Source organism: Lynx canadensis, chromosome X (assembly GCF_007474595.2).
Source record: "Lynx canadensis isolate LIC74 chromosome X, mLynCan4.pri.v2, whole genome shotgun sequence".
NCBI classification, from domain to species: domain Eukaryota; kingdom Metazoa; phylum Chordata; class Mammalia; order Carnivora; family Felidae; genus Lynx; species Lynx canadensis.
Genome location: NC_044321.2, coordinates 13,088,704 through 13,113,306, shown reverse-complemented (window position 1 = coordinate 13,113,306; position 24,603 = coordinate 13,088,704). Strand labels below are relative to the sequence as shown.

Genomic DNA, 24,603 nt, shown 5'->3' with positions numbered 1-24,603 from the left:
AGAGTGGAGAGGCAGGGTGAGGATGGGGTTGCTGCCTGGCAAGAAAGGCCCACCTTCATTTCTCCCTTCCTCCCGCCTTCCTCGCAACAGCAGCTCTGGCTGCTGCCAACTCCTTCTCTGTAGGAATTAATTTACTGGGCTTCCTTTAAAAGCTCCTGGACACAAACACAACAAAACCACTCCTTATAAGAGCTAAAGCAGATGAACACAACACTGATAAATTACCGGTTTGTTTAAAGTAGCTTAAAACAACATGTCCCAGATTCCTGTCTGGACCGGGCAGGCTAGCATTGCGAAGGTCCTACAGCTCCCATCTGAGTGCACGTGCTGACTCCACCTCCTACCTGGGCCGCTGCAAAAACTGTGCTGGGTCTTTTTCTAGCCTTCAGTTTTTTCTCAGTCCAGTGTACCCCGCACACACTGAGGAACTAATTTTGTGAAACACCTTCTCTCATCAAAACACTTTTTCCTAAAAGCCTTTCAATTGGTCTGTAAGGCCTATGGCATAGCACCACAGGCCTTAGGGACACTCGGCCAGTTAAAAGACCCTCCATCATCCGGCTCCAATTTACCTCTGCATCATAACTGCATTAGTTTGCCCATATGGAACCGGTTCCAGGCACGTAAGTATTACCTGAATCTTCAAACACACCAGAAATTTCTTCCCAACTCAATTCTGTTTGTTCTAGACCTTCTATGCCCAGTGGTTCCCAAATGTAGCTGCACAGGAGAATTATTGGGGAATTTTTATAAATTACAGACTTTTAGATACTACTCCAGACTTCCCTGATTAGAATCTCCTAGGGGTGGAGCATTAGAAACTTCTATTTTAACAAGCTCCCTGGGTAATTTTTATGTAGCCAGCCCAGACCAACTGGGGACCATCGATGGCCCAAACTCTTCATATAAGTCTCCAAGGTCCTAGTGTGAAAAAGGCCACAGGTGCTGCCCCAAAAACGAACTAGGCTAAAGTGTTTTCTTGTCCATTTACCATGAAGGAAATAGGGCTGTCTGCCATATGATTTCATAAATAAATAATGAAAGGTGGGCAAAATCTTCAGCAATAAGATTTTTACTTACTGCAAATTTGCAGGGTGCCTGGCTGGCTCACTTTGTGGAACATGCAACTCTTGATCTCAGGGTTGTGAGTTTGAACCCCACGTTGGGTGTAGAGATTACTTTAAAAGAATAAAATCGTAAATAAATGTCAAATTTGCAACAAAACAAAATCGGGGGAAGGGGGAGAAAGGGAATTAGAGAAAGGTGATCAAGAGGCACAAACTTCCAGTTCTAAGAGAAGTAAGAGGGATGTGTTGCACAGCATGGTGACCACAGCTAATGCTGCTGTACGATGTATAGGAAGTTATTAAAAGAGTAAATCCTAAGAGTTCTCATCATAAGGAGAAAACTTCTTCCTTTCTTTTCTTGTTTTTATTTTATCTATATGAGAAGATGGATGTTAGCTGAACCTATTGTGGTAATCTTTCACAATATATGTTTATCAAACCATCACGCTGTACATCTTAAACTTACACAGTGATATTACTTCTCAATAAAACTCAGAAAATAAATCAAATCTTTTTAAAAAGTAGTCTAATTGCAGAACTTGTCGCTAAGGTGGGGGTAATTGGTGAAGTTATTTTATAAGCTTTGTAATATTCATGCTACTGACAGATTAGAAAAAGACTCAAATTTCATTTATTCCCCAAGAATCCAAGCAGCTTCCAAGACTGGGAATCACAAAGGCAGCAGCTAAGTTCTAGGCAGATAAGCAGACGATTGTGCCATGGCCTCTAGGGAATCCCCAGCATCCCACTGGTATTCATTCGGTGCCTACCTTTCACCGGACCTCCATCTCTGCTAGGTAAGGGCACATTAGAAAAGCCACGTGGTCACACCCAGAAATAGAAGATGCAGAACCAGTGGCCAGGAGCACACTGGCCACAGCAAACCCCGTCATTCCACAATCAGTTTCAGAGAGAGGGTCCAAAAAACTGAATTTCTCTGCAAGAATGATTACTAAAATCCACGACCCCAGCCACCTATGAGAGACAGAAATGGGGCTGATGCATACGCATGTGGAAGGCAGGATCTGTGCTTTGCTTCACTATCCTTCTCCCAGTGCCTAAGCAGAGTGGCAGCACACAGCAGGTCCTCGGATCAATGTGTGGAATGAGCTAGTAATGAACTCAACACTGTTTTGTGTTCCACTGGACAAGTCAAGAATTCATCCTACAGTAACTGGAGCCATGGAGCACATCGGTTACAGGGCAGAGGCTTTGGAATCGATCCAGGGTTTGCACTTGCTGGGTATATAACCCCCCGGGCACGCACTTAACCTCTCTGAGCCACAGTTTCTTCATCTGCACTAGGGGATAATCCACCTAACTCCTAGCATTTGTAAGATTAAGCAAAATAGCTGTCTAGAGTGCTAAGCACAGTAACATAATAACTGCTCAGTAATGGCAGCTACTATCATAATTAAGAGTAAATATACAATTGGTTTCCCACTCAAAGATTCCGCAACCTGCAAATAGCAGCCAATTCAACATAAAGGACTCTTACTCTCTTGCCAAAAGATGAAAACTTACACTGAGAAAGTGCTGACTCCGGTTTAGATTATACACAGATCCCATAGAGCAGGCTACCCACAATCCAAATTTGTGCCACTGGATGTTGCTGCTACCAATAGTGAAGGGAAGACGTTTTTAAAAATAAAAGCCTTTACAGATTTCATGGCTGCTTCAGCACAGACATCTCGGGCAGCTTACACTGAACATCTCTGGTGGCCCCTAGAGCTGGCCAACCCAACACCAGGGACACACCCAGGTGAACACTGACAGAGCTCAGGGACAACTGCTCTAGAAGTGGATAATCAGTAACTAGAATGGGCAACCAGTCCCTGGATACAGCAGTCACACAGCACAGTCTCTTGGGAATTTTTGGAATCCACTGGATTACAGACAACGCCATAAAACAGACTTATTGTTAGAACTAAAGGACCATGGGTGCTTTATTTTGGTCTAAAAGACAAATACCTTGACTACGCCTGGGGTTTTGGTCTTCTATTTCCAATTTCTAGTAATAGAACAGAAATCTGAGTCAGGTCTGAGCCTCACTCCCTATTCATCACACTCCTAAAGCCATATATAACAATGCGATCTGCAGAGTTGACAACACAGACCACATAGGTAAGGTGATCTACACGACAGGGTTCTCTTGAGATTCATGTTTCCCAATGACTAAGGGTGAAAAAAGATGCCATATGCATACCTCTTGCCATACTAAACAGATGCTTACTTAAATGGGCAGCACCACCATCACAATTCAAAGGCGTCTAGATAGTAGGCCTTTAGAAATTCCTTTTGCTGGTTCCCCAGCCCTGACATAATAGGTCCGGGAAACAATACAAAAAGCATATAAAAATTTCAAAGTGCCTCAAAGCCCTAGCCTCACTTGATATTTTACCACACTTAAAATTTTGAATACCACTCCCAGTTCCACTGTTCTGTATTAGTAATCGAGTGTGTGAACCACTTCTCTTCTAACTAGTGATAGCTCATAGTTAGATTGTGATTAATGTCCTCTTTTGGGTTGACATAGCTCTTCCTGCATGAGCTATGTCCATCAGAAGAAGGTGGCTTTTAAAAATTTCAATTAGAAACAGTTGGCGGGAGAGGGAACTATAAAAATTATGTAAGAGTTAGGAGCCAGTCATAAAATAAACTCAGTATTGATGAGAATGTAGGAACTGGAACAGGCACACTGTTGATAGAGCATAAATCAGTACAAACACTTTATAAAACTGTTCAGCAGTACCCACGAAGGCTGAACGTAGGCCTAACCTATGACCCAGCAATTCTACTGTAGGCATACATCCAAGAGAAATGAAAACATACATCCACTCAAAAACTTGTACGTGAATGTGCACAGGAGCATTATTCCTAAGTGCCAAAATCTGAACACTACCCAAATGTCCATCAACAGTAGAAAATAGTGATACCTTTGCACACATAATGGAAAACTATACAGCAGTGATCTAAAATTACACACAACAATATGAATGAATCACACATCTTTTAAGCCCAAAGAAGACTGACACAAGAGTATATACTGCATGGTTCCACTTATATAAGGTAAAAAATAGGTAAAACTGATCTATGCTGTTAGAAGTCAGAATAGCGGTAACCCTACAAAGGAATAGTAACTGGAAAAATAGCCTAAGATAGGCTTTCTGGGGTCCTAGTAATATTTTGTTTCTTGATTTGAATGCTGATTATACACATGTGTTCAGCTTGTGAAAATTCATTCAGTTGCACACTCAATGGGCACTTTTCAATATGCATGTTATACTTCAATAAAAAAGTTAAAAAATAAATCCAGTAGAGCCAATTTCCTATAATGTCCTTAAAGTGCCACCTAGTGGCACAAGTTAAATGTAAACAAGAGGGAAGCGTCATCTCTAGTGACTTCAAAAATATTGTCCCATTTCTAACAGCACATTTTACGACTGGGCTGAAACAGTGCCCTAGACTAAAAACAAACAAACAAACAAACAAACAAACAAACAAACAAACAGCTCTTGTCTGGCGCAGAGAATCCCTAATACAAGGATTCAGCAGCAAGTGACACTGTCGACTACGCAGCGCGCTGGTACCAGCGAGCTGATGACACACGTCACCTCCCAACCCCACCTGTGATCAGTCACAGTGGGAGTATTTACAACACAGACTGTGGAGTAGAGATTTTTCTTTTTTTCAGAGAGAAGGCTTACCAACACATCAGGAGGTGATACCTACAGAACTTGAACAGAACAGGGTATTCAGGAAGAGATGGGGGAAAAAAAGAAACTCTTTCTCCTGTTTCTCCTGGACAGGCTCTTTCCTTCCCTCTTTCTCACCTTAAAGGCACACCCTTACTCTGGTTTCTTCTAGTGAGGCCTGAGAAACATAAAGTTATGAAAGCCCACCCATAGCAAGTCTTTGAAGCTGCCAGATGAATAAAGAATATTTTCTCCAGGTTTTGCTAGTAAACTCTGAAAGATGGAGCATCTTGGTCGATAAAGGTCCTCATGGCAAAGCTGCAAACTATAAATATAGGCATTATGACCCTTGAGTTAGGAGATAGTGGGTTAAAAGGCTTATGAGGACCTGCCTTTGCATCGATTCTTCTCCTTCATGTTTCCATGATTTACAGAAAAAGGCAATGATCTAGATTTGGCCTACAGGGTATAGTCTGCTGACCCCTGACCTAGGCAGAGGGCCAGCCCATGAAAGGTCACAGAAGTGGGCAAGAATGCCATTCTACTATAAGTGGTTTTGTAAGCCAGTTTAGCACTCATTCTGTGCTAAGGACTGGCCACTAACTTCTGGTTACCCTGAGCCTGTTTCTCCGTTTGCCAACTAGAACCTGCTTCTGTTTTGCTGGGCCTGGAGTGATAATAATCATAACGGCTACTTGTCAACGAGACCTGACTATATATGCCAGGCACCACTCTGAGTGCTTCACGGATACGACCTCATTTAATCGTTTTAACAACCCTATGAAAGCAGACACTACCACTGTCTCCAATTTACACATGATGAAACTGAGACAGAGAGACTCAATAACTTGCCCAAAGATACACAGCCAGTAAGACACAGAGATAAGATTTGAACCCGAGCCCATGTTCTTAACTACTCTGTCTACTGGCTCCCTGGGCCTGACTCCTAGTTGTCTTCCGCTGTCCTTTCCCATTAACACCATAGCACATCTGGACACCCTTCCATCCTGCCCCACTTCCATACCCTCTCCTTCCCTGACACACAGCACAGAGGAATGCTTCTTGGTTTTTGTCACTGTGTGGTAAGGAGGACAGAGAAAAGAAATAAGGATTCCATTGTTTAGGAACCTAGAAACCAACCATAACTGACCCCCAGGGGAAAACTGGGCTAGCTTGTTAGTTCAAGGAAATATGGCACTCAGCTATCGCTTGACAATACAGCATGAGAAAATGGATTTAAATGGATACATATACCCACCAGGAGAGACCATAAAATGGATGGTGTTAGGCATGGCTGCCTTCAAACGGTGAGGAAAGATGAAGGAGTTACAGGATAAGAAGCCTATCGCAATTTTTGTGTCGTCATAGTACTCGGCAAAGCATGGGCCTACTGTAAGCATATTCCATCAACACCTGACAAACTGACTAGATGAACTCATGGCATCTCCAGAGGAATGATGCCAGCAAAGAAAGCTTTACACAACAATACCATGAGCACAATACAGTAAAGGGGGGGGCGGGCTAAGAAAGGACACAAGCTCCTAGAGGTGTGGTAAACCTAATTCGGTAAGAGGGTTCATAATATAAAGTGTATCCCTGATAAAGATAACTGTCAACTTAATTGTTAAGAAGAGACAGGTTAAGGGGCGCCTGACTGGTTCAGTTGGAAAAGCGTGCAACTCTCGGTCTGGGGTTGTGAGTTCTAGCCCCATGTTGGGTGCAGAGATTACTAAAAGAAAGAAAGAAACTTTAAACAACAACAAAAAAAGAAAAGATAGGTTAAGAAAATAATTCTGAGATACGGTTGGATAGTATAGCACAGTAGGAGGAACTGGTACACTGAGGCAAGATAGCCAGGGTTAGAATCACCGCATTAATTCCTACTTGCTGTGCATACCTTGAGGAAATCCTCAAGTTCTGCACACCTCGGTTTACTTATCTGCAAAACGAGAACAGCAACAGACCCCATCACACATGGCTGTTATGAAGATTAAGTGAGTGAATATTTGTCGAACACTTAAAAGAGCATCTGATATATAATTATTTATTATGCAGAAGTTCTGCCTTTTTGTTTCCTTTTAAAAAGCAGAATAAGCTACACTTGGCCTTTTGCTACCCCAAAAATAGCCCACTGACCAAAGTGTGAAGGCTATTTTGGCCAAGATAAATGTAAGTCTGCACTAATAAAGGCACTTCAGCATTTTCACTGAGTGTATGGAAATACTTCATGTTTAGAAAATTATTCGAGGGTGCCTGGATGGCTCAGGTGGTTAAGCATCCAACATCGGCTCAGGTCATGATCTCATGGTTTGTGGGTTCACACCCCACATAAGGCTCTGTGCTGACAGCTCAGAGCCTGGAGCCTGCTTCGGATTCTGTGTCTCCCTCTTTCTCTGCCCCTCCCCCGCTTGTGCTTTGTCTCGGTCTCAAAAATAAAATAAAATCATTTTTTAAAAAACTTAAAAAAAGAAAATTATTCGTGGGCATGGAGAGTGGAGACTCTCACTAACTTTTGCTTAGCAAATCTATAGTTAATTTTTGTGATGTGCAATGAGTGATTTTTCTCTCTCTCTAAACATTTATCATTAAATTTCTAGTACGTCCTCAGAAACCCTTCCCAGCTCCACTCTTCACAACAGCTACCTAGCTCTGTCACTCACTAGCTGTGAGGCTCCAAGGAACTCGCTTTCACTTTCTGAATCTCAACTTCTTATGCTGTAAAATTATATGCAAGGACAGATGTGAGTGCATGAGCATAAAAAGCGTTAAAATTAAAAAAGACTTAGGGGCGCCTGGGTGGCTCAGTCGGTTGAGCATCCGACTTCAGGTCAGGTCATGATCTCACAGTTTGTGAGTTCAAGCCCCGTGCCAGGCTCTCAGAGCCTGGAGCCTGCTTCAGATTGTGTGTCTCCCTCTCTCTCTGCTCCTCCCCCGCTCATGCTCTTTCTCTGTCTCTAAAAAAAATAAATAAATGTTTAAAAAAAAAAGACTCAGACACACTCAGAAGCAAGGTCAAGATCCCTATGGGGCCAAATCACAAAGCAGTTGGCCAGGCTGAGGGTTTGGAAGCAGGTAGAGGCAACTGAGAGCTCACAGGTATTTAAATGTCCTCTATGAGGCAAAGGACTGGCGCCAAGTTCATTTCCTGAAGCCAGAGGCTAAGGTGGCGCTTTGCTACCTGTAAAGCTGCAAAACCAGGATGAAGTCTGCGAAGGTGCTCCGTACTGCCTACTTAGGAAAGGGAGCGGAAGCACATATAGCATCGCAGCCTGGTCTCAGGCTAAGCCACCGCCTGGTGCCATCTGCACCATCTCTGACATCTGCACCAGACGCAAGTGCTGAACATCGAGTATAAGAACTGGCCTTACACTGGAGGCCCACGAGTGCAGGACCACGGGGTGTGGTTGGCCAATGAACTGCTGGACGCCAATGAACTGCTGGACGGGGAGGAGCTCCAAGAACTGAGAATGAAATTTAAATTTAAACTCCAATTCAAAATAAGACTGCTAAACAAATTTCCAAAAGCATGAAGAAAAAACCCAATAGTAAGAAGAAGAGCCGAAAGAGAGAGAGAGAGAGAGAGAGAGAGAGAGAGAGAGGAAGGAGGAAAGGGAGGGGATGAATTTGCCTCTTGACAAAAAAGAAAACAAATCAAGTAGAAAATAACTTCAAAATAATTATGCTTAAATCCTCTCCCAGTTAAAAGTAGAAAATGCATCCTTAAAAAAAACAGACAAGTATGAAACAGAAATTGGGAGAAGTGAAACAAGAACAGATTGATATAAACAAGAATGGACTATAAAACTTGGAATCATACACAGTTACACAAAAGAATGATTAATTTGGAAGATGAAGGTTTCATCCAGGGCCTAGAGGGATCATGACATAAAAAGATAAAAGAGCCATTACTAGAAATAAAAGGTGTATTGACAGACAAAGAAACCTAGCTAACCGGACTTCAAGAAGAAAACAGAGTAAGCATAGAATCATAACCTGCAGAGATATGACTAAGAATATTCCAAATTTGAATACATGGCTTTCCAGATGGAAAATGCACACAAAGAGTCACCTGGAATAAATAAATTTAAATCTATGCTTAGACACATCACAGTGAAATTAACACAGAACATTGAAAATAAAGTTTTAAAAGCCATCCTAGAGAAAAAACAGTCAATCCAAAGGAAACAATAGATTAACAGAATTCTCAGCAGCAACAATAAACACCGGAAAAGGAGGAGGTAATACATTCAAAACACTGAAGGAAAATGAACTTCAACCTGGAATTCTGCACAATGCAAAATTATCATTTAAGAGAAAGGGCAATTAGAGTATACTCTCCAGAGAACATGGATAAAAAAAACTAGAAGGTGGGGGGAAAAAAGAAAAAGAAAAAAACTACTACAAGCTAGATTTCAGCAGTTTATTTGAAGCTCACAACTATATGATTATGCAGTATTACATGTCTTAAAAGTTCTGACAGCATGGTGTGTAAAAGTAGCTTCCAAGAGTCATTTGATTCTGATAAAGCTTTGAGTGACTTCTTCAAATTCTAGTTGTCCTTTAAGAGTGTTTTTCCCTTTTTCCTAAACCTCAATTGAAAGAGAAACTCTTTAAAAGAAAACCTACATAATTTTCCCACCAAAAACAGCTATCTAAGCTATTACCAATTACTTAGCAGTTTACCTCCACATGCTTAGCAGTAAACACTTGACATTTTAAGTTTATTTATTTTGAGACAGCAAGCGAACGCGAGTACATGTGAGCGGGGGTGGGGGCAGAGAGAGAGAGAGCGCGCGCGCGAGCGAGCAAGCGAGAGAGAATCCCAAGCAGGCTCTGCACTGCCAGCACAGAGGCTCGAACTCACGAACCATGACATCATGCATGACCTGAGCCAAAATCAAGGGTCAGACGCTCAACTGACTGAACCACCCAGGCACCCCAATACCTGACGGTTTAGAGTGAAATGTCTGGAGACCTTCACAGACACCCTAATTCACACATTTACCACTCATGTAGAGTCTCTCCCAAAAGACAGAATGTATTTCTATAAACAAGTTATCATAAGGTGAGATAGGTAAATTATAAATGAATTACTTAAGTGACCCCTTTAGACCCTCAATAAGAGTAGAGATTCACTGAGGAGTTAAAAACCTCAAAAGCCCACTGGGAAGAGAACACGGACCAGTAACGCTGAGAAAAGAATTCAAAATCCAACCATGGCAAAAGTGATCCAGAGGTGTTCCAGCTTACCCTGAGAAGGCAGAACACCTTATTATCAAAGGTCCACTAAATATTTTTATGTGGTACAGTCAGGAAACATTTCTGTATTCAGCTGCTGTCCCTCTTACCCAGTATTTTCCATGTAATCATTTTAATAGATGTCTAATATCCTATTAAGCAGATATATAACCCTTAACCAGAGGCGTCTTCTTGAACATTTATGTTGTCTGTATTGGTTTTTATTTTTATTAATACTAAAATAAATGTCATCATAGAACTTTTCCTTTCTTTTGAACTAGTTAACAGGATAAATGCTGATGGCATTTGTTGATAGCTGGCAAAACGATGCATGCTCTTTTAAACAGGGGGATTTATCCTTAATCTTTCCTCCACTATCACAATGTGAGTACTTCATCGTTATTTCTCTTCTCCTTGAACTTATCACTATGGCAGTTTCCTTTGCCTTTCTAATTTCTCATTCAATGCCAACTGTTTTGATAATAGCTTTCAAATTCCCTTTAATAAATCCCTATTAAGAGGACCTGCAAAACTCTCGAGATTCCATCAACAGAGGCTGGTTTAAACCACAACTGTGTCTTCATGTTACACCATCCTGGAGCTCTGGCTGGCAATTTGAGTAATCTATAAACCAATCCTACAACTAGGGAACATACAGCAAAATGTACTGTGCCAAAGTTAATACAGGGGAAGAAAACACCTTACACAAAACAGAGTCATTCTACGGGAATATTCAACCTTGATAAATTCAAAACAACACTACCTACAGCGAGAGATAAATTTATGAGAATCTGATTTTAATTTCAAAGAAAGCCTTTTATTTTTAACTAGAGGCCACAAAAAACCAATTTCGAGTTTCAATGATGTTGCTATTGTTTTCCTTTCTCTATTTCATTCATCTCAACTCTCCTCTTCATCATTTCCTTCCTTCTGCCATCTTTGGGTTTAGCTTGCTCTCCTTTTTCTCATTTCTTATAGTGTAAAGTTACCTTATTGATTTTCGATCCCTCTTTTTAATGTAAGTGGTTATAGCTATAAATTTCCTCCAGAGTACTATTAGTACTATTATTCCTGCATCTCATAGGTTTTGGCAGGTTTTCCTTTTCATTCATCTCAAGGTGTTTTCTAATTTCACTTACAATTTCTTCTTTAACCCACTGGTTTTTTAAGAGCATGTTGCCTAATTTCTACATGTTAGTGAATCTTCCAGTGTTACTTCTGTTACTGAGTTCTAGTTTCATTCCACCGTGGTCACTTACTATGATTTCACTCTCCTTAAATTTATTGAGACTTGTTTTGTGGCCTAACATATGGTCTATCCTGGAGAATGTTCCATGTGCACTTGAGGAAAATGTGTACTGTGCTGTTGTTGGGTGGAGCATTCTATAGATAGATGTCTGTTAGGTCTAGTTGACTTACTGCATTATTCAAATCTTCTATTTCCTTTTTTAAATTTTTTTTAACATTTATTTTTTGAGAGAGACAGACAGACAAAGCATGAGCAGGGGAGGGTCAGAGAGCGAGGGAGACACAGAATCCGAAGCAGGCTCCAGGCTCTGAGCTGTCAGCACAGAGCCTGACACGGGGATTGAACCCACCAACTGTGACATCATGACCTGAGCCGAAGTCAGACGCTTAACCGACTGTGCCACGCAGGTGCTCCTCAAGTCCTCTATTTCCTTACTGGTCTTCCATCTAGTTGTTCTATCCATTATTAGAAGTGAGATTGTATAGAACTATGTGTAACTCCCTTTAATTCTGTTGGATTTTGCTTTGTATATTTGAGGGGCTCTGTCATTAGGTGTGTATATTCTTCTAAATTTTTTGCCATCTTAATGGAGTGACCCTTTTTTATCAATACGTAATGTCCTTCTAGGTCTCATAACAGTTTTTTATCTTTAAGTCTATTTAATCTGAAGTGACTACAGCCACCCGGGCTCTCTTTTGGTTACTATTTGCATGAAGTATCTTTTTCCATTCTTCCATTTTCAACCTATGTGTATCACTGGATCTAAATGAAGTCTCTGGTAGACAGCATATAGATGAATTATTTTTTAAATCCATCTCCTTCTGCCTTTTATTTGGATATTTTTATCCATTTAAAGTAATTACTAATAAGGAAAGATTTACTTTTGCCATTTGCTGTTTGTTTTCTATGTCTTACACCTGTTTGGTCCTTCAGTTCCTCCATCACTTCTCTTTTTATGATTAACTGATTTTTTTTCTAGTATACCATTTTTATTACCTTCTCACTTTCATACTTTTTTATATGTTTTAGGTTTTTTTTCCTAAGGATTAATGTCTTAACTTTATACCCATCAAGTTTGAATTAATAGCAGCTTAGTGTCAAAAGTATACTAACACTCTACTCCTTTATAGCCCTGCTGCCCCTTATATTATTATTGTCACAAATTATATCTTTATATATGGGGGCCCATTGACATAGATCTGTAATTATTGTTTTAAGCACTTTTAACTCCTAAGGAGAAAAGACGAGCTACAAATCAACACTACTGGGTTTTCTATTCACCAATGTAGCTACCTTCACCATTCTTCATTTCTTTTTATGGCTTCGAGGTACTGTCTAGTGTCCTTTCATTTCAGCCTGGAGGACTCTTCAGTATTCATTATAGGGCAGGTCTACTAGTCACAAACTCCTTGAGTTTTTGCCTATCTGGGAATGTCTGTCTATAATGACATTGTCTGGGGAGTGGGGGTTATAAAGTGCCTCGCCAGGCCACCTGATGCCATCAGATCAGGGTTAGGAGACCCCTTTGGTCTCTGCTGAAACCACGTTTGCCAGCTAGAAAAGTATCAACCCAGGCTGTCTGGCGAGGGACAAGAGACCAAACTCCAAGATCGGTCTCTGATGACACCAGAGGGAGGGGCACCCATGGTGTCTGGCTGGGGTAGGGCAGGTATTGTCAAAAAGGTTTCTATCTAGCTTGGCTACCCCTTTCCCAGTCCTTTGACTAGACAGTAGACTTTTCTCAAGGCTTTGTTTTCTTTTGGTCTACACTTGTTGGCAATTCCAGGCTACAGGCTTCTCTAGTACCCAGTGCAGGACACATGGGAGATTTTTTTCTTTAACTCAGGCAACTCACACCACCATGCCATTCCTCAAGTCCTAAGGCCCTCAACCAGTCCACTTTCCTGTTTACATCTTTCAAAGTCCTCTGTTTATTACGTCCAGGGCCTTCCATTGTATTCAGCAGTGTGGGCAAGCAGGGAGAAATTAGTCTAAACTATCTTGTCCTCAATTGCGTTTTATGATGTTTCGACTATATTTGCAACAAAATTTTTCTTGGACAAAGGAATACAACCAGAATCTAAGACCTTAAGAATGAGAAGGATCTATCTACTTTAATCTTCACATTTTACAGAAGAGGCAATGGTAGGTCTGTGAGACGAATGTGCTTACTCCCACAAGGCTACCAAGCTACAGAGTAGTCAGGCAAAGAATAAGACCACAGACATATTCATGCAGTGTTCTACAGCTTTCACTATGTCCTTCCATCATCACAGATGAAGAGAAATCCTGGGCCTAGATCTTTTTTTTTTTTTTTTTTTTTTTTTTTTTTTTTTTTAAATTTTTTTTTTTCAACGTTTATTTATTTTTGGGACAGAGAGAGACAGAGCATGAACGGGCGAGGGGCAGAGAGAGAGGGAGACACAGAATCGGAAACAGGCTCCAGGCTCTGAGCCATCAGCCCAGAGCCCGACGCGGGGCTCGAACTCGTGGACCGCGAGATCGTGACCTGGCTGAAGTCGGACGCTTAACCGACTGCGCCACCCAGGCGCCCCTAGATCTTTTCTTAATTACAGAAATACTCATTAACATACTGTGATTTTCACCTCATCTGCAGCGTGCACCCTAAGAACAGAGTAACACTCTGAAAGAAAGTGAAAGTGGCATCTTAGGTGATAGGCTTGTAAATTCAGAATAATTACTAAGTTTCTAATACATGAATACATAGAAAAATACCTCTTGACATATACTAAACTTCTATATTGATGAGTAAAAATGATGATGCTGTAATCTTTGAAAGCTCACAAATATGCTTTATCTAAATAGCCAATATATTAAGGTGATTCGATGACTAACGTACATTGTATGAGATCATGTGCATGTATTATAGCAAAAGATCTTGTGATATTTGATGCATGCCCACTGAGTTTTAACTTGATAAAGAAAAAAGCCATGAGGGGCGCCTGGGTGGCTCAGTCAGTTAAGTGTCCAACTCTTGGTTTCGGTTCAGGTCATGATCTCATGGTTTGTGAGTTTGATTCCCGCATCCAGCTCCGCGCTGACAGTGCAGAGCCTGGTTGGGATTCTCTCTCTCTCTCTCTCTCTCTCTCTCTCTCTCTCTCTCTCTCTCTCTCCCCCCCTCTCTCTTTGCCCCTCCCCTGCTCATTCTCATTTTGCTCTCTCTCTCTCTCTATCTCAAAATAAATAAACTTCAAAGAAAAAAAGAACTCAGGGCATACCAGCAACAAATCCCCTAGATTCTCAACTTCTTCCTTGAACATTCCTTCTCTTGCCTTAATTCGGTGTTTCTCAATCCTGGCTGTACTTCAGAACCATGTGGGGAGCTTCGTAAATATCCCAACGCCTGAGCCTCCTCCCTGGGGGTGGGACCCAGACATCAGTAGGTTTAAAGCTCACCCAGATGATTTCACTGTGCATAAGGGTAAGTACCCCTGGACTGACACCCTTTGTTCTCCCTTCAGGGACTGCTCCCCCAACAGAACTCTCTTGTCAGGGGGCCCTTCTTCTCCCCCAGCTCTGGTACCACCGGGACTCAAGTGGGCAGGCCGCTGGTCCTCATTCCCACCTCTAAACACTAAATCTCTCTCCCCCAAAATCTAGCTTTCTACATTTCAGACAGTTCCTCAAACAAATGGGGATCTCTTGCATGCGTGTTTCCTTGCATTTGCTTTTTCTCTACAGTAATAGTCTGCATCCTTCGGCCATCAGAAAAGCAAAGTTCTCATTTAAAACTCACTTCACTGGTCATCTCAGCCCTTCCACGAAGCCCTCTCAGTCTAAGCTTAAGAGTATTGATCAAATGCTTCCTCCACAGTGCATCCATTCTGCAGTGCTATTTTAGTATTCATTACATTGCCAACGAGAAGCACCTGCCGTTGTAAGAAATTCATAGTATAAATAGGAAAATTGTGAGCACGTTAGTCTACAAAGAGCCCCAATTCATCAAATGTGGTGCTAATATAAAACTGGAAAGATTACCCCATGTACCAAAAAACCTCTTTTCTTTAGAAAGATTACTGCCATAAGAAATGTAGCATGGCATCAATACTATGAAACAGATTTAATTATTGGAGTACCGATCAGGCCCTTAGCAGAGAAGCAACCTACAGGACAAGCCACTCCGCAGATGGCATTTTATTCAGTTTCTATGCAAAGCATGAGGTACCAAGTTTAACTCTCATTTTAACGCTGCTCCATATGAAACAGTTCACTCTAATTGCTGTTTAGTCATTTATGTTATGAATCAGTCTTTTAAAAAATTAATAAATAAACGTGTCACCTCCTCTGAGCAGAGCCAAAATACCATGCCCTGTCTCTAGCCCGTCCCCAGGAAAACACAGAACACAAACCATTTGATTCTTTAGTCACATGGTCCCTCTTGATCTTACCTATAGTACAAAAAATAAAAAGATCTGTTTCTTTGAATTTATTCCTTTTCTTAACTCCAGAGCCCCATTTGTATAACTTAATCCACATGTTCATATCATAATGGTGCTTAGTAGAAATAGGAGCCAGCGAAACTGCATTTTATGCTAAAAACCTATACCTTCTCCCTCTCACTTGACAAAAGATACACTTTTAGTGTATGTAGAAATGATCTATATATACCTTTGTGGGCACAGCTGCAAACATACAAGCGCTTTTCTCTTACATACTTAAAACCTCAAAGGGCATCACTGGCCACGAAGTTTTTTAAACAGTGTTCCTTTTTAGGGAACAGAATGTTTTCGTGTTTATTATAATCTAGTCTTGCCCATTTATCAAGTTAAATAATAAGAAATTTTTAAATCAAAACCTTTCTATCTTATAAAATCTCTTCTCAGAGCTACCAATAAATAAAAGATTTAAAATATAACCAAGCTTCGTTTTCTCCCCTAGGTACTACAGTTTAAGCCTCATAAAAATGAGTCTGTAGTTAAGTACTGTATATATATATATTTTTCCCAAAGTCAAGCCAATTGTCCATATATAACAAGGAACACAAAAAATGTGTTCAACAGAGCAAAAGACGAATTCGGAGCGCTTAAGATTTGCTGTAATAAAGCTTGCTGCGAAGTGGTAAAAATGACCTCATGAGAGAGTAAGCAAGAAGGAACAGAAAAGCAAATAAGAAAACACAACAAAGTGAAAACACGACAATCTGAAACCCGAAGCTAATGTGTAGTAAACTTTATTTTGCATTTTCAATTCCTCTAGGAAAAACTATTCACCTAAGTACAAAAATTTAACTTCAATCACATAATATAGAGAGGAGGTGACAGATTAAAGAGGTTTGGAAATGTTCTTACCACTACTCTAAGGCTGGTGTATAATGTTCCTAACAACCAAGCCCTCAGGATATTGATAAGTATTTTATAAATAAAGAGGTGAATGGTCACAATCACTAGGAAATCGCAAGCTTTACCAAATTTGACCAGGTTTCTTTACTGTAGAATTTCAAACCCTTCAATGAGCCCATTCGCACCGCGAACCTCCCTAAGTGGGTACCGAGGCCACAGCCTGCAAATCTGTCTTACCACAGAGCCCTATGAATGTCTCCCAGAAGACTACTTTATCACAAGCAGTTCGGGAAAGACTAGAATATACAGGTGCCCCATCCAAGTGGTTAGGGGACTCTCTCCCAGGGCCATTAGGAATTTGACACTGCACAAAGACTAAATACAATCATGTGTTCAGTACCCAGGATTTCCTCTGTTGAATGTGTGTGTCCCACTTACAGAGGAGGACAGGGGGAGAGCAGGGGGAGGTCAGTAGCGAAGGGATTTTCTGCCTGCATTTCTTACACACCTGTTTCTGCAGTCTGAAATCTCCATAGTTAGGCAGCTGAGTTGGAGGCCTGCGCTGAGCACTGCGCTTACTGTTTACCCTGAGATGGGAAATCTGGTAGACAAAGAAGCAGTCTCGTTCATTAACAGTGACTTGAGAATTCCCAGCCCCCCATCAGATCCTCAGTCACTAAGCCCCAAGGCAGGCAGGAAGCCCACTCAAGCAGGTCAGACAAGGCCCGCTGATAGCAGCAACACATTTCACAACCGGGAAATAACTGCTGTCACATGTGCGGTAGAAGATAAGGCGGTTGGTCACAAAAGCCCTTTCAGACAGGTCTTCCACGCATTCATCCAGGCGGCTCCCAAGCCCCAGTTTGAAACCAGCAGCTGGTGGGTAACCGCCTCCAGAATGCCCACTCTTCTGTTTTGACAAAGTCCCGGTTTGCTATTGGTGCCAATCAGGAGCTTGATCTCATCTACGTCCTCCACAGGAAGACGGGGTGAAGGCCTTACCTGCCAATGCAACAGATCACCGTCTTACTGTATACATACACATCGGCTTCAAGGATGGGGAGGACAGGGACGTTTAGGAGATGGACTCTGACCGGGGAGCTGACTCTACCTATTCACTAGCTATGTCACCTTAGCTGACTTGCTTAACCCCTGTATGTTTCAATTTCCTCATCTGTATAAAAATAAAGCATATTAGCACCTACTTCATAGGAGTTTTGTGAAGATTAAATAATGCGCTGAAAGCACTTAGCACAATAGGTGCTCGATAAACAGAACTAATAATTTAAATGAGCAGAAATTATAAGCAGGGAAAAGCTCGGAATGGAACTAAAGCTTGCTATTAGATATAAATGAGTATTTGTTGGCTGATTAATCAACAGGTCTTAGAGCCAATCCTGGAGCGTTGGAAAGGGGGTTCTCATTCGTTTCTATGTGAGTCAGGAAGAACAGGGCTTTTTATTACCCTTCAGACTGAGGCAGGAAAGCAGGACCTCACTGTATTTGCACCTCAAGGTTGAGTGGATGCTAAAGATGATCTAATTCTCTAAAAGAAGGACAAGCAAATGTTAAAAGTGGCTTCAGAGACTCAGCGAATCCTAAGATGTGGCATACGGAAAGATATGCTCTGGGCAGCATTTTCTGCCGAAAGTTAGAGAGGGCCTTTAAAGGCACAAAGTTTCTTCAGCAGCAGTTAACAAAAGGAAGGACCCGTAGTGCCCTTTACCGCATTCCGCAGATTTGCTGCTTCCTTCTCATTTCCAATTCTACGAGCAGTGTTGATGAATAAGGCCATAGCAGCACATAAAAATAAGGTAGAATGAATTCACAGGCGAAACAGATTTTGGTGACACACTCTCCCAACTCCTGATGTTTCAGCTTATTATTGCAAAGGAAGATACCAACCTAACGAAAGCACTGTAGGCTCAAACCACAGCTCTAACACCATGGTGACGGCCATTTATTTTTAGTTTATGCAGGATTCACACAGCTCCTAAAACATGATGAAAATATACACACCCAGACTGTACATACTATACAGAAACACCATGTCCCCCACCCCCAAAGCCAAAGGTGAACCAATACACATTTGTTTGGTTGCCTATTGAGGGAACTTCCACTTTTCTACATGAGGTTGAGGGACTGGCTAGATAAGAAGAAATTCAACCACTCTCTCCTCTCTTTGTCCAGATGTCATCTTGGGAATGTGACCAGCCAGTTCTGTGGCTATCAACCCTTGCAAAGGAAGCACAGTGATAGGACCACTTCCCTAGTACCGAACAGTTCACAGAAATCAACTTCTGTCTCTTACCTGTGATGGACAAGGTCTTGGAGGGAGCGCAGGCGGCGGAGGTAACAATCCTGACTTAGTAGCTGAAAAGAAAAACACATACTGTTAAGAATTCCCAAACACAAAACAAATACCCCTCCACTTTCTTAACTAGGAATAGCAATTGCAGTTAACATGTTTAAGTTATTAAAATCCATCTGAAGGCTTAATTTTAAAAAAAGCACATGCTATTTCTAATCCCTTTTTCATGTGGATCCTACCTTCTCCAAATCCAATTATTTATATAGGCTGTTGTGATTAAGACCATATAAAACAGTAAGGAAAAGACACCTTTTGATCAAAGCACCGGAACCCAGTACGGGAAAGGCGGTCAATCCCTCATTATTCTGATGTTAATTATTTAGTTTCAAATCATCTAGGCCCTTAGGTTTCTCTAACATGTCTCCCTCTCTCCCGGCCATTACACTGCTCATTAGCTCAGCAAGGAGGCTACAGAAACGAAGGGAGCCAGAGTTCCCGTGACGCAGCTCTACTGCCCTGTAAGCGAGTAGGTCTGACAGCAGCAGGGGACGCTGGAAGAGACGGACTAAAATGATGTTTACAGACCCTTCAAAGATCTCAATTGCCTTTTCTCTCCCTGATCCTTATTAGCAGAAATAAGAAAATCTGTTTCTAAAATAATCTGGCCCCATTTGAAGGATGAAGGGAAGTTTCAGTCTAATTTTTTTTTTTAATTTTGTGAGATCTAGAGAAAATTTGAGTTAAGCCAAGAATGTCTGAATTATAACTTAACAATGAAAATAAACATCTGCTAGTGAATTATAAATCAAGTCCAAAATCACACACAAGAAATAACTTTATTATCACACACTGGCAAGTTAAACCATATTCTTTACAAACTCCTTTAAAAAGCACACTGTGCTCTATATAACCGTACACAGCTTATTGGCAATTCTATAATATGTGTGCTAATATTTGGACAATTTTCTGTGACTTAAAAATAAATCATAGCAATGTGCCAAGAACATAAAAGTTTTTGTAAATCACTTTTGATCTGACCTAGCTAGACCAGACATGCCCAAAGATGTTGGGGCTTTCCACAAAGGTAACTTAAGAGTAATTTCACAGAGATTTGCATTCTGAGCCAGGGCAGAGATATGGTACAACCATGTGGGTCCATCAATGACCTCTCTCAATCTGTCTCTCATTAAAATTTATGAAACACATCAGCGGGTCACAACTCCAGTGGTGGTAAGACCTTGGACAGTCTTCAGTAACAAAGCGTGTAGCAGCAGAAAAACAAAAGCCTTAGGAATTATCCATCTCAGGGTCCCAACTCTAAAGGTCCTCAGGATTGGGCCTTTAAATTACCGGTTTCTTTTAAAACAAAACTTGAAAAATCTACACGTGCTTTTAAAGGAAAAGCCTTGCACCAGAACAAACTGTGTGTTAAAAATCACCCTTTATTAACAAAAGAGGCCTAAGAATCGATAAGCCGCTTAATTAAACTTCTGCTTCCAGCCAAGAGGGAGTAACAAAGACCAGATTTATCCTCCCATTTGAAACAGCCAAAAACAAACACGTTTTTTATATGAAACAACAGTTTTCAACACTAGAACAAAACACAGAAAACGACAGTTTTCAAGACACTAGGAAACCAAGCAACAAAAGACAGTGATCCCTGAGAGGCAGGAAACCAAGCAGGTGAGTTGTGGGTCTCACTGTTCCCGCTTAGTGTACTCGGATACAGGACCTACACATCATATTCGGGTCTGGTGCATTTCATTTGTGCTATTTTTTAATTAAAAAAACAAATGCCCTATCTTTATAAAAGATGGTATGAGGGTGTTTCTGCATATACTTTTGGATAAAATCGTATCACCTACAAACATGAACAGTAATTCTGTTGCCTCTTTTCAGTACCTTTACCTATTTTGTGTTTTTTATCTTACCTGGCAAGAACATCTACTATAAAGTTGACTTGTAATGATCATATGGGCATTCTTACCTTCTTTGATCTCAAAGGTAAGGCTGTCACTATTTCACCATTAGTATGGTACTTTCCGTAGGTTTCTTGTAGAAATGCTATAACGAATCATGAAAATTCCCACCTGTTGAGATGTTTTTATAATTTGTTGATGATTTTTAACCAAAGTTGCATCTCCATCCACTGAGATGATGGTATGATTTTTCCCCTGATAATTAGTTAATATGATAAATTACACTATACATGTTTAAATGTGAAAGCACCCTTGCCAGCCTACGATAATCCCAACTTGGTCAGGTTTTTAGATCTGCTAGATTTAGTTGGCTAATATTGTGCTTAGGATTTTTGCCAACCATATTCATAAATGAGACTGTGATCAGTAAGTCTCCTTTCTCATGTAGTTGTCTGTCAGGCCTGATTCAGCCAGAAAATGTTCCCCATGTGTGCTCGGGAACAGTCTGTGTAAGATCAAAGATTGTTTTTGTTGCTAATGTTGAATGTCAGGTACAACTTGCCAGCAGAACTATCTGGGCCTGAAGTTTTGTTTGAAACAAGATTTTTAATGATTTCACTTCTTTAATTGTTACAGGATTATTCAGAATTTCTAATTCTTAAGTCAGTTTTGAGAAATTTTATTTTTCTAGACATTTATTGTCTAAAGGCTCATATTTATTGCCATAAAGGAACTCCTATGCCCTCCTCTACTCATCTTAATCTCCGTGCACCTAACTTTTGTTTTTGATTCCTCATACTATTTGTATCATCACTCTACTTTCCCTTCACCGAGCTCACTTGACATTTGACCATTTTATTACTCTTTAAAAAAAAAAAAAAAAAACTTGGGGCACCTGGGTGGCTCAGTCGGTTAAGCGTCTGACTCTGGCTCAGGTCATGATCTCGCAGTTTGTGAGTTCGAGCCCCGCGTCGGGCTCTGTGCTGACAGCTCAGAGCCTGGAGCCTGCTTCAGATTCTGTGTCTCCCTCTCCCTCTGCCCCTCCCCCGCTCACGCTCTCTCTGTCTCTCAATAATAAATAAACGTTAAAAAAATAAAAAAATAAAAACTTTCCTGAGCCTCTGTATTTCCTGCCTCCTTTGTTTCATTAATGTCTGTTCATCTTGCATTTTCTTTCTTTAGGCTTATCCTATTGTTCTTTTTCTAGCGTAAAAACAGTTGCCAAGCTCAATTTCCAGTGTTTCTTCTTTTCTAACATAAGCATTTAGCGTTACAAATTTTCTTCCAAGAATCACAAGTTTTTGATATGTTCTCATTCAGTTTTACAACTTTCCTAATTTCCATTACAATCTCTTTTATGATAGTACCTTCCGTTTGAAATTCATCCTTTAGAATTTCTTTCATTGAGCGTCTGTTAGTAGCAAGCTTACTCTGTTTGTGGGACTGAAAGTCTTTATTTCACCCTCATTCTTAAGAGATTATTTCCCTGGGTCTAGATTCTAGATGGACAGCTACTTTCTCGCAGCACATTAAAAATAACATTTCGCGGTCTTCTGGCCTCCATTGCTGCTGCCGAGGAGTCAGGTGTCCACAGAATCGTTTTTTGCTAAGTAGTCGGTCTTCTCTGTTTGCGGTGCTCTGCAGTACTGAACCTGACGCTGAGTCTGCCTAGTTCTTCATCTTCTTTTTCTTTCAACACCTACTGAGCTTCACTGGAATTTCTAAACCATGTGGCATCCCGTACATTCTGGGAAACTCTGAGTGATTCTTCAAATACTGTCTTTCTGCCAGTTTCTCTACCTCTCCTTCTGGAGCTCTTTGTCTAAACTGTGCTGTGTTCTGGATAATTTTCTAATATTCCATTGACCAATTCCCTCTTCAGCTGCGCTTAATGTCCTGTTAATCCTGTCTTTAGGTTTATTTCAATGACTGTTTCATTTCTAGTTCTATTTGATCTTTTTTCAAAGGGCTTTTTTTCATTTTTATAATTTCATGGCTATGTACTCATTTTCTCCATTTCCTTTTTTCCCCAAATTATTAAACATATTTATGTAACAGTGTGTGTCTGATAATCCCACAATATGAGGCCCTTGTATTTACTACTATTTTACTGCTCCTGCTATCTATCTCTCCTACTGGTCTATTTCCTAGAGTGCTTGGCAACCTTTGACTCTAAATGCATATCCCTTGAAACTTTACCTGAAGAAATACTTTGGGCTCTGTGTGGAAAGTGGGTTCCTTCTCTACTATGTCTGCCAGAACCAGAAACTTGAAGACACTTACCAACTTGGGATCACTTTAAACTATAATCTTGGCCTGATACTGTGTAAGATTCCTAGTTTCTTTACTATCCTGAATTTTATTAAATGCCCCATAGTAAGACTTTTGAGTATAGACAGTAGCTTGAATATGTGCAACTAATCTCACTCTTACCTCATTAACAGTGAAAAGAACTGTTTAAACTTTCTTGTTTAAATTTGAAACTAGGAAAAGAGATGAGTGGCTGATACCTAAATCAGCAGTAGAGAAAGCAAAGACTAATCAGTTTGTACCACACAAGCCCCTCAGTTCTCAAGAATCAGTGACATCAAACTCCTCGGGAAGTAGGGGTAAAATGAAGAAAGCAATAAAAAATAAACAAAACTAACTAACAGTGAATCCTACTTCCTACCCTTTAGAAGGGCATACCTTCACAATACCCTTGAAGATCAGGTTCCAGCTATACTTCATGCAGCTTTTGGCTTCAGCATCCCTGCTCCTGTGGTCCCCTCTACCTGTAGTATCCATGCCCTACCCCTACTTCACCTTAATAGCTCAGAATATAGTCAGTATCCAACAAATATCTATTTGAACTAATCTAAGAACTACAGGACCATGATCCATCAGAGCAGTTAGATCCTAAGATATTTCTCCCACATTCTGCATATTTGCAGCATGTTTTCCACTCCAGCAAAAGGCTAGAAATATTTTTCTTCTCCAGGGAGGACACCTGGCCGAGATGAAGGCATGAGGCCATACTGAAAACAGGGGGATCTAATAAATATATGAATTCTGGATGCTGAGACTTCCAACCCAATTCCTCTCTGCTCTCAAACTTCTGTATCCAGAGACTGAAAGAAGTGCTCCAGGGAACTAGACCAGCCAAGAAGGAAGATCTAGATACCAACATTCAGAGATCTCCAACAAGTCATATCATTCTACCATGAAACCCAAAGGTGGCAAGTCCTATCCATTTACCCGTATAGTCCAATGAGCTTTTTTACCACCTTTATTTTGTCTTTAAGTTTATTTATTTTGAGAGAGAGGGAGAAAGAGAGAATCCCAAGCAGGCTCCACACTGGCAGTGCAGAGCCCGATGTGGGGTTCGATCCCACAAATCGTGAGATCATGACCTGGGCCAAAACCAAGTGTCAGACACTTAACCAAGTGAGCCACCCAGACACCCCTACCCCTTTTCTTAAATAGAAACAGATGATGAAGTATTATCAGATAGCTGCAGAAAATTTCTAATCTAAGAGCAGTAAGAATAGAAAAAGCTAATCTAAAGAGACAGAGTAGATCTATATTAGGAGAAAAAATATAATGTATATTAGTATCATCATAACAATCATTCAGTTTATTCCAGAAATATTTAAACATTTACTATGTGTCAGGCATTGTTCAGAGTGCTGGGAAAACATCAGTGGAAAAAAAACAGGAAAAAAGGCCTACCCTCATGAATCTTTATTCTACTGAGAAGACAGATAATGGGGTGGAAGTAAGGAATGAAATTTCTAGGAGTCATTAGGGAAATCCTCAGTAAAAGGTAAGAGAGATTATTTGCA

At 40.7% G+C, this 24,603-nt stretch overlaps 1 protein-coding gene across 3 annotated transcripts in view; it reads right to left on the bottom strand.

Moving 5' to 3' along the window:
- REPS2 (RALBP1 associated Eps domain containing 2) overlaps positions 1 to 24,603 on the bottom strand; it is a 221,737-nt gene that overhangs the window by 43,360 nt on the left and 153,774 nt on the right. For 2 of the 3 annotated variants that reach the window (XM_030304955.1, XM_030304956.1), the window contains exon 14: positions 18,861 to 18,922. In XM_030304955.1, coding sequence (XP_030160815.1) covers positions 18,861 to 18,922 — 62 coding nt within the window. Of the gene's footprint in view, positions 1 to 17,057; positions 17,151 to 18,860; positions 18,923 to 24,603 lie in introns of all 3 variants that reach the window. The other variant, XM_030304954.1, reaches the window with a different exon arrangement.